The sequence below is a fragment of the Paramacrobiotus metropolitanus genome, unplaced genomic scaffold, assembly GCF_019649055.1.
Source record: "Paramacrobiotus metropolitanus isolate TYO unplaced genomic scaffold, Prichtersi_v1.0 Parri_scaffold0000074, whole genome shotgun sequence".
Taxonomy (NCBI): Eukaryota; Metazoa; Tardigrada; class Eutardigrada; order Parachela; family Macrobiotidae; genus Paramacrobiotus; species Paramacrobiotus metropolitanus.
The window spans coordinates 226,877-246,375 of NW_026570294.1; the positions used below are offsets into that span (position 1 = coordinate 226,877).

General features: G+C 43.5%; 3 protein-coding genes across 4 annotated transcripts; all 3 read right to left on the reverse strand.

The window, feature by feature from the left end:
* Positions 1 to 1,689: 1,689 nt before the first annotated feature.
* On the reverse strand, positions 1,690 to 10,680 carry LOC129595135 (kelch-like protein 3). 2 transcript variants are annotated; one of them, XM_055492051.1, is made up of 9 exons: positions 10,577 to 10,680; positions 10,226 to 10,435; positions 9,904 to 10,156; positions 8,972 to 9,569; positions 8,502 to 8,588; positions 3,409 to 3,685; positions 3,086 to 3,344; positions 2,335 to 2,939; positions 1,922 to 2,023 (listed from the first exon to the last, which is right to left on the reverse strand). In XM_055492051.1, the coding sequence occupies exons 4-8, from the start codon at positions 9,199 to 9,201 to the stop codon at positions 2,341 to 2,343; spliced, it is 1,452 nt and encodes a 483-aa protein (XP_055348026.1). In that variant the 5' UTR covers positions 9,202 to 9,569; positions 9,904 to 10,156; positions 10,226 to 10,435; positions 10,577 to 10,680; the 3' UTR covers positions 1,922 to 2,023; positions 2,335 to 2,340. The 2 variants fall into 2 exon arrangements, 1 of the variants encoding a protein (XP_055348026.1); XR_008691274.1 differs by lacking the exons at positions 9,904 to 10,156; positions 10,226 to 10,435; positions 10,577 to 10,680 and adding exons at positions 1,690 to 1,720; positions 3,777 to 4,112 and having other exon boundaries at positions 1,854 to 1,937; positions 8,972 to 9,013.
* Positions 9,235 to 10,882, reverse strand: LOC129595103 (kelch-like protein diablo). Its single transcript, XM_055492016.1, has 4 exons — positions 10,581 to 10,882; positions 10,337 to 10,502; positions 9,904 to 10,156; positions 9,235 to 9,569 (listed from the first exon to the last, which is right to left on the reverse strand). Exons 1-4 carry the CDS (start codon positions 10,880 to 10,882, stop codon positions 9,235 to 9,237), a joined length of 1,056 nt encoding a protein of 351 aa, XP_055347991.1.
* A 433-nt stretch (positions 10,883 to 11,315) lies between these two features.
* LOC129595096 (carbonic anhydrase 2-like) lies at positions 11,316 to 15,295 on the reverse strand. Its single transcript, XM_055492010.1, has 6 exons — positions 15,084 to 15,295; positions 14,554 to 14,781; positions 13,350 to 13,553; positions 12,891 to 13,042; positions 12,437 to 12,617; positions 11,316 to 11,994 (listed from the first exon to the last, which is right to left on the reverse strand). The coding sequence occupies exons 1-6, from the start codon at positions 15,145 to 15,147 to the stop codon at positions 11,453 to 11,455; spliced, it is 1,371 nt and encodes a 456-aa protein (XP_055347985.1). The 5' UTR covers positions 15,148 to 15,295; the 3' UTR covers positions 11,316 to 11,452.
* Between the last annotated feature and the right edge of the window lie 4,204 nt (positions 15,296 to 19,499).

Below are 19,499 nucleotides of genomic sequence, written 5' to 3' on the forward strand. Positions count from 1 at the left end.
AAAACCGGCTGTCTTGAATTAACGGGATAATTCGCAGCTCGCACCAGAATGTCTGTAATTCTGGACAATCTTCTGACGACACAGCCATGTGCTGTAATCCCCGATATACGTAAATCAAAAGCCATGCTGGCCAGAAACACAGTATTTTAATGATTTCTATACGTAGGCCAAGATAACCTGGCGAGGTATCCAGGGCCGGTCTGATTCCAGGTAATCATCCGTAGTGCCGTGGTCATCCATGCCACTACGGCGTGGGTTACGGAGCCTCTGATTCGGTATGTAAGTGCACGATGTTTTGCCGCGAAGGGCGATAGGTCATTACTTCGAGGAACATATGCTCCAAGAGGCGACGGGTATCTCCTACTCGGTACATTCTGGATATGGTGCAATAATTAAGAGAAATGGAGCGCCCAGTCGAGCTTGTTAATGAAAGTATTCTTTTAAGTGGTGCTCTTCTGTGTTTAATGGATCAAAGCATGTTCTACGGGAAGACTGGCTCTATCGGCAAATCGCTTTGCATTTTCACGCAAGAAAAGCCGAAGCAGATGAGGCCGGATGCGAGTTCTCGTTTTCCAATATGGAAGACCGCTTTCTCGCAAGATTACTCTTTGTCCTTTAGGTAATGTAATGGACTACGCTAACTTCAAAGGAAAAAGCGTTAGCGCAGTTTTCCGACGTCTCCTCCGTCCGTCATAGGTAAAAAACAGGATTTAATTGTGAGTTCATTCATTCCATTCTCAAAGCAGCTACGATTGTGATAACCTATCCGTAGAGCGGGAGAAAAAGGATCACAATTCACATGCCCGGTTTTCTAAAGGTTAGGGTCGTACGTCGTACGTAAGACACAACGAACCAAAACTAAAGTCAAAATAATACATATTAGAAACAGTATGGCCAGCTTCCGATAAATCTGCACAGCGATGCTGTGTTCTTGCACACTGGTCAGAGCAGCTAGTCAGATCCTCGTAAAACGATAAGACAACATCAAGCCTTTTTTACATACTGAAACGATGCTCTTATAAAAGCATTTCAACTCGAACTGATTATTCAGCGCTTCGAGGGAGCTTACGAATGGGGTTGGAAAAGGATGCAATGTCATGAATCAGCTATGATTACGAATCCACGATTATCAGAAGCGAGAGAAACACCACATCCCTGTGCGGCCAGACCACACGCCTAATTTATTATAATGTCGTCCCGTACGAACGGAAGAAAAAACTGAACTAAAATCAAGTTTAAAAATAAAATGGAAAGCTTCCGATAATGGGTCTAATCATTATAGCTCATGACAAGCTGGTCAGAACCAGTAGTCCACATTTTGAACCGCTAAGACAACATTCATCCGCTTTAGTACTATGGAAATAACTAGGACAGGAATATTGGGGAAACGAAGGGACATTGAAGCCATAACCACCAGCCATCACCAGCTAGCCACAGATGGCAGCATCCGGTCGCGGCGTCCGCTTCCGGATGCTGTGCCGCTGCACCACCGCTAAGGTGCGATAGCGCGGCATAAACTGCTGCGGTGCTGCACAGTGCAAGCCGCACCACGGGACTGAATGCTGCGCCGCTTCACACACCGACCAGCTGTCCTCTGCCGGGTCGTAGCACTCCATCGCCGAGCTCACTGCTTCCTCCGTCGCATGACAACCACCCACAGCGTACAGTCTGTCTTTCACCAGCACTAGCCCCAAATCCGTCCTGGCGAAATTCATGCCCCCTGCATCCAAATATGTATTTAATTAACCGTGTGTAGAATAACATGCACCCTATATCCAAGAAGTAATTAGCCGTCTGCAGCGTAACAGCAAGAGCGGTTAAATTGGAACACCAAAAAGCCCAATCGCACTCACGCTTCGACTGCCACTGGTTCGTCTGCACATTGAACGCCTCCACACATGCCAGAGCGGAACCCATGGAACGACTGGTACAGCCGCCTATCAAGCGGAAGATATCAAACTGCGTTTGGAGTTTAAATCCAGACGGAACTGTTATTTTCTTTAGCCGAGTACAACAAAAGGTACTGTAAATAAAATAAACATATTAAACGAACGTACGTAAAAATTAATACTGCTGTTGCTGAGAGTGAGCGCTAAACAGCGAGTACGTACTGTTTTTACTAGCGGTGGTTGTTAACTAGATCAGTGCACCGAGCGAGCGCCAGTACCACTGAAAAATGGTACTGGATTTGTGGAATTTGGAAAGCGTGACGTACGCTCTTCGTGGCGTCAGACAAATTTTATGCTCTTGACGAAGGCTTAACAGTAGCATCTCGTTGCGCTCGATGGCCGATGCGAATAAAACACCTGTTGCAGCTATGTACACTACACTGACCAGAAATTAGATGAGACCATCCGGGCCCACGCACGCGCTACAACGGGCGCGCGCTGTCGGCATCGGTGCCAGCTCCTCCCAGACGTCGCGGGCCGGATCGTAGCAGTAAGCGGTGTCCGCTGTCATGGAGTTGCCGAGCAGCTGCCGATTCCTGCAATACCCACCAAAAACGTAGATGCGGCTCTCGCAAGAGACAATCGCACTGGACGGTAAGAAGACGGACAGCGGCATTGGCGCGCGGACAATCATTTGTTGCAGCCCCTCATCGTACGCGCACATTCGGCCGTCCACCATCACGAACACCTGCTCGTGGAGGACGGCCAGCGGCATGGCAGGGTGTTGAACGGGAAACACCGTCAGATACGTCCACTGATCCGCGCCGGCATCGTACACGTGTAGTTGCTGGGTCGTATCATCCTTTTTCGTCACAACGTAGACGAGCAGGCGACCGTTCTTGACGGCATAGATCGCATCAGGCCGCCACCGGCTCGGTGGAGGCGCGCACGGCACGCTCCAGCTTCTAAACGTCCGCGGATCCAGATAGGCAATGCCAGCCGTACGATGCTTATCCGTTCCGTGATCCCACAGTGAGACCATTATTGGCTCTGTAAATACCCAAAGGACGTACAGAACTACCGGCTCCAAGATGAAAAGCCTCTTACCGCAAACAGCAAATTCAAGAAATTATAAAGATATTTGTAAAAACGGATAACCCCAAAAAGCACACAAGCCACCACCAAAAACAACTAACCATAGGAGTTCCGCAGTGTGGAGGCGCTGTCGCGAGCAAGGACCGATTGGATAGCCTGGTGCAAGTGTTGTCCAGTGGACGTGTCGGGAAGGGAAGCCATGTAGTCGGCCGTCAGCAAACCTGCACGAATATGTCGCGACGCGTCCGCCGCGTGCGGCAGTCGGGTTACGGGTGAACGATCCAGCCAACGTACAACCGCCGCAGCCACCTGCTCCTCCTTCTCCACGTTCAGCTCGTCGGACCCAATCAACTGCTGTATCTGAAAAAACAAAAACCAATCTGGTTAAGGTAGAACGAACGCACCCAAGCCCAAAATAACACACTTCAGCCGCATCCATATCCAGAAACTCCTCCGACGGGGTTATACAGTGGAAGTGCTCCAGTGCAAATGCCAGACATTCCTCCGCCAAATCCCGACAGGACAGCTGCCGGGCCCCGCGCCAGATAGTCAGCCAGTTGGTCAGATCGATGTTGGCCCGCAGGAAGCTCTTACACGCCTCCACAATCTGTCCCATCTCCAGCATGTCCGCTGCCTTCAGCAGGAAAAGAGCGTTGTCAGCGTCCACGGCAATCTCGAAGCCATAAATACAGTCCACCAATCTGCAAAGCCAACAATACAGTAATCGAGCCAACGCTAACAATACCGCACACTCGGTCAGTAATCGAGCTACAAATCCATAAGCGCATTTACTGCTCAAGAATATGGTGGGGAACGCTGTGCAGCTGGATCGTATCCTGCCTCGACTCCTTCATCGGGGAGAGCAGCATGCGTCGGAACCAGCCACTGCTCGCCATCAGCACAATGCGATGGCAGGGAACTGCCTGCACTGGTTTGGACGGATCATCCGCGCCCCGCAACGACACATCGCACAGATCGTGACGGGCTCCCTGCAGTCCGTGGAGAAATACGGATCCATCGCGTTTTAGCGGAGATGGATTCTCGGATGGATCGTGCCGTTGGCGAGAAGACCGAGTAACGCATGTCGCACATTCTGCCATATTTTATACTGTAGCCTTGTAGCGTGAGCTAATGGACAAAAGAACGGAAATAAACGCTGACTACGATGATGATTGATGAACACCGATGAAAATAATCGAAATACAAAGGCTCTCTTTATAAAAAAATCCAACCAAATCCAACTCGTAAAAAATCCATCTCGTCAAAAATCCAGCCAAATCAAATCAAAGCATTTAACGTGTACTGTACCGACTGTACGTACTGGGTTGTGCCGTAGTGGGTACTGGGTAGTACTGTATGTTTATGTAGACAAAACAGTGCCTTCTGCAACCGTTGTCGGACAAACCGTTGCACAAGTGAACAACAAAATAATATAATGCCCGGCCGTGAAAAGCTTGATCGTGAACGCTAATGTACTGTACGAGTTCGTACTTTAGCTGCTAACAGGAAGAACACCTGATGTGGTGACAATTCTAACAACTAATAACTTTACGTGGTAATAACTTTACCATGTTTGTGCCGGTCCAAATATCACAGTAGCCCTTTTACAACTAACCGGCATACGCATATAAATTGAACGTCATCGCCAGCAAGGGCTGGGATCAATATGCTTTGCATCCGAATACGACTATTACGAAATGCCGAGTATTTCGTAAAATATAATACTGTAATAACATCACTTGAAACATGATGAAAGTACTTACACACGAGTATGTACTTTACATACGAAGGGAAAACGTATTAATTTTTATGTTCGTACATGGAACATGGAACGCACATCGTACATCGTACACGAGTATGGAACGTGAGAATAAAATTTATTGCATTTTGTAATACTCGTATTTCGGATATTTACGACGACGAGAAAAGTACATTGTTAATATTTTTGTCGACATTTTGTCGAAGGGTCGGTTATGTCTGATACTGTGACGCAAACTAAGCCGTTAACAATGTATGAGAGGAAAAACGAGGGAAAAGGCTGAGAAACGAAAACGAAATAATTCTAATAACGCTCAAAGTATTGGTATTTTTTGCTTTTATTCGACAAGAATACACAGTTATTGTAGTTTCAACTGCCAGCACAAAAAAAACCTTGTCTGCTATGAAAAAAAATCTGAAGGTATGGCCGGCTTCATTACTGGAATACCCTGTCTGCCGGCATCCGGTGATGGCTGCAGGCTGAGCGGTCGGCGGTGAGAAATTGCCGATCAAGTTAAGGGAAGTGGGGCAGTACATGGCACCAAATTCGTGTGCATGCACGAAAACTTTCGCTTTCCCGCACTCCCAAACACGTTTTTGTTTCGGTTTATGACGTTTTGTAGCCAAAAGATTTGCATACACTGGAGTGAAAACCGTTTGTGCGCGCAACATCCGGTTCGGGAGTTATGGCTGTTAGAAAATTCCAAAAAGTTTAAATGCGTTCAGGTTACCAAAAGTCTCATTATCGACCGATCTCCCTCAAATTTTGCACGTAAATGCACATGTCCATCAAGATCGTTTTTACACCGATTCAGACTTCCATGATTTTTTTCAAATTTTAAAATAAACCTTAAAATTTTTGAAATTCATTTTAAAATTTCAAAACATGCTAAAGCAGTGGATCGGTGTAAAAACGTTTCTCATGGGTATGCGCATTTACGTGCAAAATTTGAAAAAGATCGGTCCATAATGAGACTTTTGGTACACATAAACGGATTTAAACTTTTTGGAATTTTCTAACAGCCATAACTGCCGAACCGGTTGTTGCGCGCACAAACGGTTTTCACGCCAATGTATACAAATCTTCTGGCTACATAATGTCATAAACCGAAACAAAAAAGTGTTTGGGAGTCTGCGAAAGTAAAAGTTTTCGTGCATGTACATTTAGTAATAGTGCATGTAGTAATAGTTTTAATATGACGTACTATTATTATTAATTTTGTTCCTTCGAGTGGAAAATGAATTCTGTTATACCAAATATCCACACAACACGGAAGAACAATGCGCGCTGATTAATCTTCTGTCCGTTTCCAGATAGCGATTCTTCCTGAGAATTTACTGCGCAAATCGTTTTATATATCTGGTATTGTATAAAAGCTTAGCGTGCCTCTTCTTCCGTGGTGCCTGGATGCATCATGGCTTCAACGGAATTATTTTCCAAAATGCCATAGAATCGCCGCATTTATCCTCTGCTTTTATTGTGTGCTCAGATACATGCCTTTTCCGCGGAACTGCTTTGCGCTGCCAGGTGTACAATAGGCGCCTAACATTTTGAAGACGTAGATTATGTGGGCGCGTTGCCTATCTTTCTCACCGTCAATGCTTCATCCAAACGATTATTTGTCCCAGCCGTATCATATCTAGATCTGGCACTTCCATGTGAACGATTTTGGGTGCCTTCTTTCTTTTGCGGATTGTGTAATGGTTTCAGTGTAATCCATTTTCTAAATGCCCTGACGTCCGAATAGCATTTACAATGTTCTGATTAATGCGCGACTAACTCCCGCCGATCCCACTTGTGGTGAACTGGGGCCACCCCCCAGGGGGGCGCAAATTTTTTAAACTTCGAAAAGCATGTACAAATATTTTTTATGTGTTGTGAATGCCGAACGCTGCACATAAGGTTACCGCAACGAGACGCGTTGTAACGTATTGCTGTTAATTTTCGTAACTTGAAATCCTAGCCTATTCCGATGTATAAAAAATAGCCAACTGGATAGCCTGAGAAAACACAATTCTGTAGTCCGAATTAGTAAATCAGATTCAAGTTCAACACGAAAATTAACGATGCACCCCATTAAAATAAGCAGCGTCTTTAGCCGATGGGTTGGTCTTTGGGCGCCGGTTTTTCGCTTCTACTAATTAGCGGCTCATATGAGCTCTTATTAAGAGCTGATATGAGTTGCACGATTCGGTAAAGTACTGTTCGGGCAACACTGAGATCCGTAAAGCGTTAAAACGGCTGTTGCGGTTTAGGAGATATGAACTATGAAGTGCGCCAGAACGGACCTCAAGCTAGTGTTGCTGAAAAGCACACTGTACGCCGTGGGTGGCTGCCATCCAGTGGAGAAGGAAGGGTGGAGGATACCGGCCATGGAGAGCTACGACACGGCAACGGATAGTTGGACAGCGTGTGCGGTGGCGATGCACTCGGCCCAGTGGTGCGGCGACAGCTGCACAGCGTCGGGCAGGAGCCTGAGGTGTGGTCGATTTCTCGGCGTGATTCCGCGGCAGATCGAGAAGAGGATGCGGCGATGTGATGCTGCTAACGCGGCGTGTGGCTAGCTGGCATGGTGGTTGGTGACAGTCGGTTCTTTCTTCCGTATCTAACGGGCTCATTATGTTCTGACTACTCTAGCTGTTTTCGCCACTTTGCCCCATGTGTTTCACGTAGGCTCTTCACGGTTGCCACAAACACGCCTGATGTATAGAAGTATAAAATTTATTTCTTCCGTGCTTTTTTGTTCGATGACAGTATTACGTTGCACAATATTACCAGTTCATTCGCTGCAGTTGAACTTCTGAACATTGCCCAACATCTGCCCGCAACAGAAAGATTTTGTTTGTGAGAGCATCCTATAGAATAGATGAGCGGTTTGCAGCAGTCATAATAAAATTTTGCGAGGCTATCACCATGGTTTTAACGATGCGTATACAAAGGGTAAATATCGATATGCAATAATCATTATACCGTGTACCTGTATATACAGCAGGAAATTTAGCCGATGCTTACTCTAGAGGAATTCGTATATACAAGCAGAAAACGACAGAAAATCTCCGCCTTTAAGACTCCCCCCCCCCCCCGGGTAAGGGACCGGCCCCCTCCCGTCTTTGATAAGTACTAGTTACTCATACCAAAATAATTCAAGAGTTGTTTTTGCTGTTTCTGAAATGGCAGAGAGAACTAATTTAAAGCGCTATCGATACGAATGTGTGAAATGAACGCATTATACACATCTGCTAATACTTAACACTAGTACTTAACACACCCTACACATCTGCTACCGCAAGGCTGAACGATAACAATGCCGGTGTCATAAAAAAAGTAGAAGTGTTCGCCGATTGCGAGACATTCCGCAGAGAATCTTCCAAGCTAAAGTTTTTCATTTTCGCCCGTCTGGATTTCAGAAAACTGCTAATTAAATGCTTAAGGCTGCTTACGGTTTTTCCCATTCAAATTGTGATTTGCGCTGCTAACCACATCTCACCAGTCAGGGCAGGTTAATTTGCACCGCGTTTTTGCTTTTCACGCGGGGGCAACGGCCACCCAGGGGGCGTCAATCTTTAAAATTCCACTATTTTAGGCTCTGGCTCTTATTAACGGTCATTTTCAGTACCGTAAAAACGCCTACGCTCCGCTCCGACCTTATAGCTTCAGTTATTACCAGTTAGTTGCTAAACAATCGGCTAACCGTTAACGGAATCACCATGTAACTGACTCTTGACGCTCTTAACCATAGCTACCCACGTCGTACTCACGTTTCGGCTGCCACTGGTTCGTCCGCACATCGTATGCCTCCACACAGGCCAGCGCTGAATTCTTGGCAAATTGTTCGGTACGACCGCCTATCAATTCAACAGAAACACCATAAAAGGGCGCTAAGGTACATTATACCTATTACGGACTACAAATACTTCAGCAATCACACTTTCGCTATAATTATGAAACCATATACGTAAGAAACGCTCAGCTGCATTCACAGGCCCTCTCGCGCGCGGCCTGCAACCGTAGAACGTTACACAAATTCGCGTAAAATGAAAATAAATACTACGGCGGATCAGGATGTAAGAATCGCATTCCTATTACATAAACGCCACACAGAAAATTAAGAACAATTTCTGCCAAACAAATTGTCCATCTAGCATTGAATACCATATGTTCAGTACCATATACTGGTACTGAACACTTTGCCCAATACCTTATGTTCCGCTAATTAAGGGACACTGACCAGCGACATAGATGAGTCCATCGGGGCCCACGCAGGCACTGCACCCTGGCGCCAACTCCTCCCAGACGTCGCTGGCAGGGTTGTAGCAGTAAACGACTGCCGCCATCATGGAGTTGGTTAGCCGCTGCCGCTTCTTTTGACGTCCTCCAAACACGTACAAGCGGCCCTCGTACGCCACAATCGCACTGTCCCGCACAAACAACGGCATGTGTGCTCTGGCGGTCATACATTGTCGCTCGTCCTCGTACGCGTACACCCTCCCGTCAACCAGCGCATACACGGTACACCTGATCACAAATGACGACCGGCTTGCAGTACTCGTGGTCGGGAAGCGTCGCTAAAATCATCCACTCATCCAGATTGACTTCGTACACCTGCAGGTGGTGACAGACTGCGCTCTCGCCGCCGCCCGTTTTTCCCACAACGTAGACGAGCAGGCAATCGTTCTTCATGACAAAAGTCGCATCACTCATACTCTGAATCGGCGGAAGGGAGCAAGAAAAACTCCAGCTTGTGGAAGTCAGCGGATCCCGGCAGGCAATGCCCGCTGTGGGATTCTGGGGCCACCTGTCGACCCAGAAAGTACCGATGACCGGTCCTGCAAATATACCATAAACGTGCTGCAATCAAGTTTACCGTGCAAGGGCAACGATATCGAGTGCACGCACCCTGTTTTGATTGAAATCTAGTTACCCTTTGGTGGTAGCGTACCTGGTAAATTGATTCGTACCTGCACCGCTGCGTAATTTACTCATTTTTACAGCTCAGATTCTTGCCTTATAATTTTTACAATTGTGTGGTTAAGTAGTCTCAGATTTACGGTATGGGGTACATAACTGGATTTTACACACAATAGAGTGGGTGCAAATGCAATCGTTATCCTCGCTCTTGTACGGTACCCACTGAAGTTGCAAACAAGTTCATCAACTGACCATAGCTGTTGCGCGGTGCGCTATCGCGTACAGAGCTTGGCATGATAGTCTCGTGCAGCAGTTGACCAACGGGAGTGCCGGGGAGGGAAGCCAAATAATCGTTCGTCAAAAAATCAACTCGAAGATGTCGCGCCATCTCCGCTAAGTACTGGAGTCGTGGAGCAGGAGAATGATCCAACCAGCGCACAACTGCCGCAACCACCTGCTCCTCCTTCTCCACGTTCAGCTCGTCAGAGTTGATCAGTTGCGTGACCTGCAAAACCAGACAGCAGCGTAGTTAACGTTAACGGCAGTGCAGCCCTGTGCACACTGCTGAACAAACCTCAGTCGCATCCAGGCTCAGAAATCCCTCCGACGAGCTGACGCAGTTGAAGTGCTCCAGTGCAAAGGCAAAACACTACTCTGCCAGATTATTGAAGGATAGCTGCTGTGCCCCGTGGTAGATGGTGAGGCAGTTGGTGGAGTCAATGTTGGCCCGCAGGAAACCCTTACACACCTTTACAATCTCTTCCATCTCCAACATGTCCGCTGCCTGCAGCAGAAAAAGAGCGTTGCCAGCGTCCACGTTGATCTTGAAGGAGTACATGTAGCCCACCAATCTGCAACGCGCCAACAATACCGTACACTTGTTCGGCAATCAAACTACATACAAAAAAAAATTCGCAGTTACCACTCACTGCTGCAGAATGTCATGGGGAACGCTGTGCAGCTGGATGGTATCCTGTCTGGACTCCTTCATCGGGGAGAGCAGCATGCGTCGGAACCAGCCGCTGTGCGCCATCAGCAGAATGCGATGGCAGGGAATCGGCTGCACTGGTTTGAACGGATCATCCGCGCCCCGCAACGACACATCGCACAGATCGTTACGAGCTACATGTAGTCCGCGGAGAAATGCGGATCCATCGAGTTTCAGCGGGGATGGACTCTCGGATGGTTCGTGTCGTTGGCTAGAAGTAATGCATCTCAAACATTCTGCCATATCTGATAAGTACTGTAGAACTGTCTGTAGTGTGAATTCAATAACAGAAAACGGGGATAAAATCTGAACACTGGCGAAAATATGTAAAAACTTCCTCTGTAAAGCACTTGGTTGTCAAAAATCCAGCTGCCACGCGTGGCCAGTTTCCAAAATTAAAAGTTAAATCCAAAACGTGTTACGTATTTAACTAGCGAGCCTTGCGGCCTGAGCAAACTGCGCTAGGTGGCAGCTACTCGTCAAGCGAAGGCAGAAGACGAACTTTATGCAACAGTTTACCGTTTGGACAGTGGAAATTGTTAATAATTGTTAACTATATAAAATTGTTCATGTTAATAATATATTGTTGATAATCTAACGTTTGGATTTAGTATTTACATCAGTTACGTTTGTAAGGACTTCTAGACGTCTTAAGCACATATCTTATGGCTGACATCCAGTCCAATATTTTTATTTAAGTAAGTAATGTAACCCGGCCCCAGAAACAAAATTTGTGTACAGTATCACGATAATACGATTCACTCAGTCGCCATACCGTTTACATCAGTTCAACTAACAAGTTTCTCTCAGCTCTCAACCTAATGACTGTTCCGCATTAATACAGAGGCAAAACAAAGACACTACAACGAAAATCCACGAAGCAGGAAAATGTACAGCTCCCGAAGCTTTATCTTTATGTATCGGTTGCGGCTCGTTTTTTACCGATACATTCAGTGTTATCTTCGCATCCGTTTTGCCGGTGTTGGGGGCCTTTGTTGCATTGACACTCGTTATAACCACATCCGGAATGGACCGGATAACGTTGGATGATATAGGCTTATCCAGGAACATAGTAATATTTCTTCCCGACAACGGCTGCAACGGTCGGTAGTTATCCATTAAGTTATCGTCCAAATCATCCACTTCCATTCGCCGTGCCGCTGGTCGTATGCGCAGCTTGCGGAATTTCTGCAGGTATCGTTCGGTGATGGGCATCGGTGTGGAGAAGACACTCCAAACGGCGGCTTCGGCACACGGCGGGGTGGTCAGCGAGCCCATGTACCGGTAGAAAGTGCGATTTTCCGGCAGAACTTCGCCTAGTTCAAATCCGCGGAGGATGATTTTGCGCTTCTCTCCTGTGGAATACACGGTATCGAATTATTAACCGAAGAAGATTGTACAATATACTCTGTATGTTAAGTATAATATACTGTAATTTAAGCAAGTATTCTCTGGAAAACGTGCAAAAGCTAAGCGGTAATATCTGCAAAGTGAAATATACAGTATTTAGCGTTTGGACACTCCATTGTGCGCGACGGTACAAATACACAAAACGGGTAAGTACGTTAGTGACCTTTTTGCCTTACATCGCCCACCACCGTGACAGTTCACAACGTGCATGACCTTTCAGTAATAAGGTATCAAATTTTGTGATATATCAAAAATTAAATTCCCGAGTATCCTTTTTCAGCCGGTATGTAAGATGTCGGACGAGGAACAAAAATGTGCATAAGAAAACATTTTGTGTTCCTCGAAATTTCGAAGAACGCAAATCTCCAACCAATTCGAATAAAGTACCTGGGTCGTCAAGGTCATCAACGGCATCTAGCAGGACGCTCAGTTGCTCCAAATGCTTATTGCTGGTCACATTCTGCGGTTCATCCACCAGCTCAAACAGCACACCGAGCACCGCCAGGCCGACTTTGTCGGAAAGTGCTTCATCATCGAATTCGACGCTGCGCCGATGCACAATATGGAGCTAAGACACCGAAATGTCACATAATTCACCACACTGTACACCATAAAATGACCGTGCGTTAAAAGTACAATTACGGAAAATAATCGATCGAACAGGAAAACAAGAAACCACATAAAAAAGACCACGTAAAACGACGCCGCACTAAAGTACTCTATTAAGCTTGAACCTGTTGATCGTTTAACCATGAGCTCCACCACTAGATTTATGGCGACATGGATCGTAAATTTTACACCTTTCACGTGAACAGATGACAATGCAGAAATGCGTTCTTACTTCTAACGGGAAACGGCGCTCATCAATGGCGTGTTCGGATCCCCGAGCGTTGGTGCCGCCCCAGTGAAAGTGGAACTGGAGGAACACATAATCATCGGGCAGTCCGCCGCCGTGAATTTCCGGTGGGGTCACGTAGTTGCCGCTAAACTGGACTGTGAAGAAACAGGAAGAAATCGTAGTGTGTATAATACAAACATACAAGCAAGTGAAATACGAAATGTACATCGCTGTACTATATTATACTCGTCCATTTGCGATGGCATACTAAAACTGAAGTACAAGTATTTCTAAGCGTGCCGTTATGTAATACCGAATTAAATATTGTAGGAAATCTGTTACTAAATGTTCCATTTGGCGTTGTAATTTGCTTGCAACTTTTAAATATGTAATTACTAATTGCGTAAGTGTCCAAAGAACACACTTCAAGATGTTTGTTAACGTTGTAGCTCCAAGACTTACCGACATGCCCGTTATTAATAGCATCCCAGGTGCTTTTACGGGGCTCTAACGAGTAGCGGACAGTTTCGATGGGACCGAGCGATGCGTCACGCTGAACCGTTTTCGTGTTGATGTTAATGGGTGATTGACGGCTGTCAAAGCGGGATGAGTTGCACTGTGGAAACGCTTTCTGCCAGTTTTCCGGATCCAGATCATCATCGCTTTCTACAAGACACACAATGCTCATCGTTGTTGGGCTCAACGAAGACCTTTGCTAATTGATGTACTCGACATAACAATCAGATTTGTGAGCGGAGCAATGTCTTACAACGGCTTACATTTTACGCACCCAAAACGTACTCTTACAATAGTAAAATAGTAATTAATCCATAGCGCAGTAACTGTACACAATGCAGAGTAAAATAATATGTAATCTACGAGTAGCACAAACCGCGCATGCAAAGAGTTTTTTTCCACCCGCACAAACAAAGGCAGAGAAGTATACAATATCATGCACAAGCATGTGCACTACAATTTACAAATAACACAAATGATGGTAATGATAAAATAATTTTAAGGAAGTTGAAAAAACCGTGCATAAATAAATGCATGCACAAATGCTGCGCTAATACGCAAGTACGCGCAAAATTAATATTGTACAGATACGTGACGAAAGCAGATTATTAAGAGACTCGTAAACTGTGCAAAACATAGAATGTGCTGAATGTCGACATTTTAAACGATGTGAAAACAATGGCTTCTATTAATTACAAACCACTTAGCGAATGCGCCCTTAGTCAGATAGACACATAAATTCCCGCATCGCTTCAAGCGAAAAGAATGTTATCTGTTTTCATTGTTTCCAATTTGTCTAATCATTGTTGACTAATTATACATGGCAAAGGAATTTTTACGGGAGACAATGGACGTATATAAACGATCAAGCAACCAATGCTCTCTTCAACGAGTAAATAACCTATTAAATGTTGGCTTCATGATTTAATTATACAGAAAAGAGGCTAAAAACTGCAGTAGTGTATCAGGTTGTATGTATTAATGCACTTGCATGTATACTTATTAAAGTACCTTGTACTTATTTAACCCCTTGATCATTATTGTATGACCAGTTCAGTTGGCATATTGCAAATGCCGGAAGTATCTTAAATATCTTATAAAATAGTTTTACATATATTTGAGAAAAGCAGCATTTGTCCCGTATGCTCACCTTTGCTGGAACGCAGTGCACTCTTCAGTCGCACATATCCCCAGTGTGGTGGCCCGTGACCTTTAGGTTTATCCTCAACTACCGCCACATTCTGATGATCTAGAGTGATGTTGGAATTGGCATTACTGGTGTTGAGTGGAACGGCGGTGTGGGCCAGTGTAACCACAATGGTATCATTGCTGGCGCTGAGGGGAACAGTGACCGTTCCATTATTGGAGAGTGTTTCACCTTCACAACAAGCACAATCAGTGCTACAAAGTACTTAATTTTGCGCTTCCCGCATGGTTAATTTTCGCTAATACCGCGCGTGAAACATATACGTCAAATTATTAGAACCAAGCAACAATTATAAAAATAATAATAAATAAAGCATTTAAAAATGCTAAGTAAAAAGTCAAACAAACAACATAAAAATTAATTATTATGAAATATCAAAACTTTTTACAAAATCAAAAATTAGCATATTCACATTATAATTATGTTAACCGACATTAATTAGTTTAAAAAAATGCTATCTGATTTGTCTCTACCGAATGCCAGACGGGAAACCGCTAGGATAACCGCAAATACGGAAACAATATGCAGAGAATCCATTTGTACGACGGTACCGGAATATTTAATTAAATGTAGCAGTAATTTGGGTGACACACGCTGTCGACACCGGAAATGCTAACTGAATCGAATACTACTAACAACAACAGATGAGCGCCGATAAGAAAATACCCGTCCGCTCCAGGGAAAAAGTCACCAGAGTGGAAATTGTCATCAATTCATGGTTATGGACGTGTGTCGAGCAGTTATAGTAGTGAATGTTCTGCCAAATACCCCGGCACGACGCCAAATACCCTAATCAATTACGCGTAGATCAGATCATGTCATTGGTGGCTTATTAGTACTATAAACGTGATCGCTCATAAATCACACAATGCCGGTACGGTTTTTTATGGGTTTTATGTACTGGTTGCTGCCAGGGTGTAAAGTTGTTAATGGGAGATATCAGTCAAGGTTGGTAAAGCGCGTGGAGATGTATTCGTATATATTAACATCTTCATTGTGTTCATAGAGCCAAAATTAATAGTTTCTATAATGCAAGATTGATTTAACTTTTTCACGTACATTTCTTTTTTTTAATACACACTTCACGTGCGTTTTACTGAGCGCTATCTATAATACTCGTGTGGAATAAGTGTAACGAGTTATGTGAAATCAAGGAAAAAATATCTTATCATTAGATATTACGTTTACGCGGTTTAAGCCACAAATTAAACCCACAATCATACCGTTTAACTCACACTGGTATGTAGACTACGAGTCCAGAATATTTATATAAGTACAGTAATGAGTAATGCATAACTTCTCACTTCTACAAATAAACTTTAAAACATTTTTTCCTCGTTATCATTGAAAATTTTGCACTGTACTTTTCTTAAAAGTTTCCAGAATATCTAAGGAATACGGTTGACATATTTGCGGTAATTTTGATTAATTAGAAACGTGACCTTCAGAAAAAAAGAATTCGATACATGGTGACACATAATACAGCTTAATTGCCACAGGGTTCTTAATGCGTTATTTTAAAGCTAAAAAACGGTGGCCAGTACACGTGAAGAAAAACAGCTGTCTAAATATTTGGCCAATCAAGCATATTAATTTGGCATCTTAAAAAAATCTGATAGTGTTTGATCCAGGCATAGGAATGGAATGTTTATTAGCAATATATATATTAACATCCCCTGGATTTTGAATTCTGACGCGATAAGGCGTACTAAAACCGTGCTTCAAGGACTTTCCTTGTACATGTGTTGTTTTTGGTCCAACTACAGCATGCTTTATGCTTTGACCTGGTTTTTTTTCGGCTGCCAAAAAATATCAAGAAATTTTAACATGAAAAATATCAAGAAAAGCAATACTCGTACACAAGTACCTGTATTCAATACATGTTGATGCCGTGATACGGGAAGGTACATATAAAATTTCTGTTAAAATGACCGTTGAAAGGTCACACTCATAGGAAGGGTAGATCGTTCTTTCATAGCCCAACGCTACTCGGAAAGCATGCAGCACGTCTTGTGCATTTGATATCGACAAAAAAACACTGTATACTTTTTGTAATTCGATATTTTGTATATACAATAATTATGCGTTTCATCACCGTTAGTTTGAACATACGTACTTGTTGATTCTAAGCCTCTACCTAGAAATAGGCGGAAATGTGCTTTATTCAGGCGCGCAATGGCCAAATAACATTACAACATATAGACAGCCGGCGCCTGCGCATGTAGACAGTAATAAGAAATTCTAATTAAAGAAACAATACACATTAAAGAAACAATCAAAAAGGCGGGAATGACCCAAACACTTTTGAGTCGCAGTTTCTGTCAGGGACCCATGAGGTCACGCAAATTGTTGATCCTTTTCGTGCTATCACTTTCGAGTTTCGAGCACTGCAATTATCTACATCGGCCCGTTCGTTACTCGCCAATCGTCGAAGAGTTTGATTGACTACAGTTATACGCACGAGATAATAAACTGAAAAATTTTAAATACGTGTCATGCATTGTGTCATTGTAGTTTGAAGGGCGTACGTACTACGTACATTTGGTACTGCGTGTTTCACGGAGTTTCTTTAGGTGACAAGCAACGCACGTACAGGTGGCTCGTTTAATATAAAACCCGTAATTGTAACTGCGCTTAACAGAAAATTATGGAAAATCTTTGTATAACTACAACAAAGAAGAGTATGCTAATATAAACTGTACTTCTACCGGAATTGGTTGAACATAATTATGGCCTCTTCGATCATCGGTTATATTATTTAATTATGTACTGTACATTCCTACCACCTAGCGCTAGCTATGCGTCTTTGAATTATTTGTTCAGAATGCATGGTCAGATACTCTGCATATTCGCATTTTGCGCATAAAATTGTAGTTTATGTCACTACAGTGCCGCTCTACAATAGCGCTGCGCTATTGTATAGGGCAGCACTGATCACTCACAAAATCAATTATCTGTACGTACTGTACAAAACACAAACGATATCTATATATATAATACCATCACAAAGTAAAGCTTTTAGTGCAACAGTATTTATGTATTAAATGCTCTAATCTGAATGCTGTATCACTGTATGGTGTAGTTTCATGTATTTCGGAGTACCATATTATAATTAATTAAGTAATTACTAATTCGAACATCATTAATCGTATATCATTTCGAATTATTATATTACTAGTGGACCCCGCGCAAATTGCGCGGATTATGGAGACCTACTCGTACAATACTACAATCGTACAGTACTTATTTTCGTTAATAATACCACTATCGGGCTAAATACGTACTAAATCAGCAGTCACTGTTAATGAACAGCCAGCGGAACAACCAAAAACACTGGGCGGTGGCACCGTCTAAACTTTTTAAAATAAATGATTAATTTGACGACTCGGTTCACCACTTCCGCATTGCCTTTCAATCGTACTCGTATTATTTCGGTTCACAAAAAAACTTTGAAACTGTCGGTACTCGTACTACTTTTCCCTCCGTTCATTACTTACTTACTTTTACTGCCTGGCCCAACGGTCCAATTCAAAATTACCTTTGCTTGATATTTGCATTTGTTTTCACCACACATGGTTGCTTTCAAAATATTTCTGTACTGTACATTCATTTTCGTTTTTCAAGATAGTATGTGTTTCGTGTATGCTGCTACTTTAACAGTCAGACAAAATACCAATATTTATTATGTTTTCGCGCAATGAATTTCTCTACATACAGTTCGGAATAATTTCTGATAAAATTCACAAGAATTTATTGTTGCAGTGTATAAGAATAATAATTTCTGGAATTTAGGTATGTTTAAAATAACGCGTACATCTTTTCAAAGATAGCAAAATTATTGTGCAGGAAACACACTGCAAAGTGTTTTCTCACGTCGGACCATAACGGACGGTGAAAGGCGAAAACCGAAAAGGTAGTTTACCGGGTAAATGGTACGCAATGAAGTGCACGGTGTGAGCGTAATGAGAACGGTCGTGAACCAAACAAAAGGTTTTAAAAGTTTGTAACGGAGTAGTCGCCTTTACTTTTAGCTTTCAGTTTTTACTTTCCACGTCTACTTGTGGATTGAAAGGATAATTCAGAAAACACAAAAAGCAAATCTAATTTTCCATTTTCGCCAATTTTAAGATTGCTGTGTATGTACTTTTAATTTGTGTAAATTCGGGATTTTGTCATTACTGTGCCACGGAATTACGAAGCACTACGCAGAATGTCTCGTATATTGTTCCGCAAGATCCGCTGGTTCGTGTCGCCCGGTGTCACAGCTGATATGAAACTATCAAATTGGGTATTCAAACCCGAACGGCAGCATAGCTCGCAAGAAGTTTCCAAGCTTACAAAAACTGAACATAACAAACACAAAATTTCCCGGTTTTTTTCAGTTTAAAATTGTAGCAATTTCCACAGATTTACATTGCGAAACTATTGCAGCAGCTGCACAAAGTGAGGGCTGCCCGAACTAATGAGGCATTTGAGGGCAAGCACACTCCGCGTGTGCCTGCCCTCAAATTTCAAAACGGGAAATCGGGAATAGCTGTCAGATACATAGCTACAGATTACTACGTGTAGTTTTTTACAGTACGTTTTGCAAAAATCTGCAGAAATGACAACCGACCACACTTTAAAGTTTCAACGTGTGCCTTTTACCTTCGAAAATTTAAACGCAAATTAAACGAACTGGACTACGAACGGGATAATGTGTTGCAACTTGCATGCTGAAGCCGTACTTCTTCGCCGTTACGGTAAAATCAGCAGACTGAGCAGAGCCACACAACCTGCGCCAGGTGGCGGCTACTCACTTAACTGCGCTCGTTAACTGGTTTTGACGTCCCGTAGACTTTCCATGTTAGAGTTATGAATTTTTTCTCCAAATTGTTCATGTTTTTCTG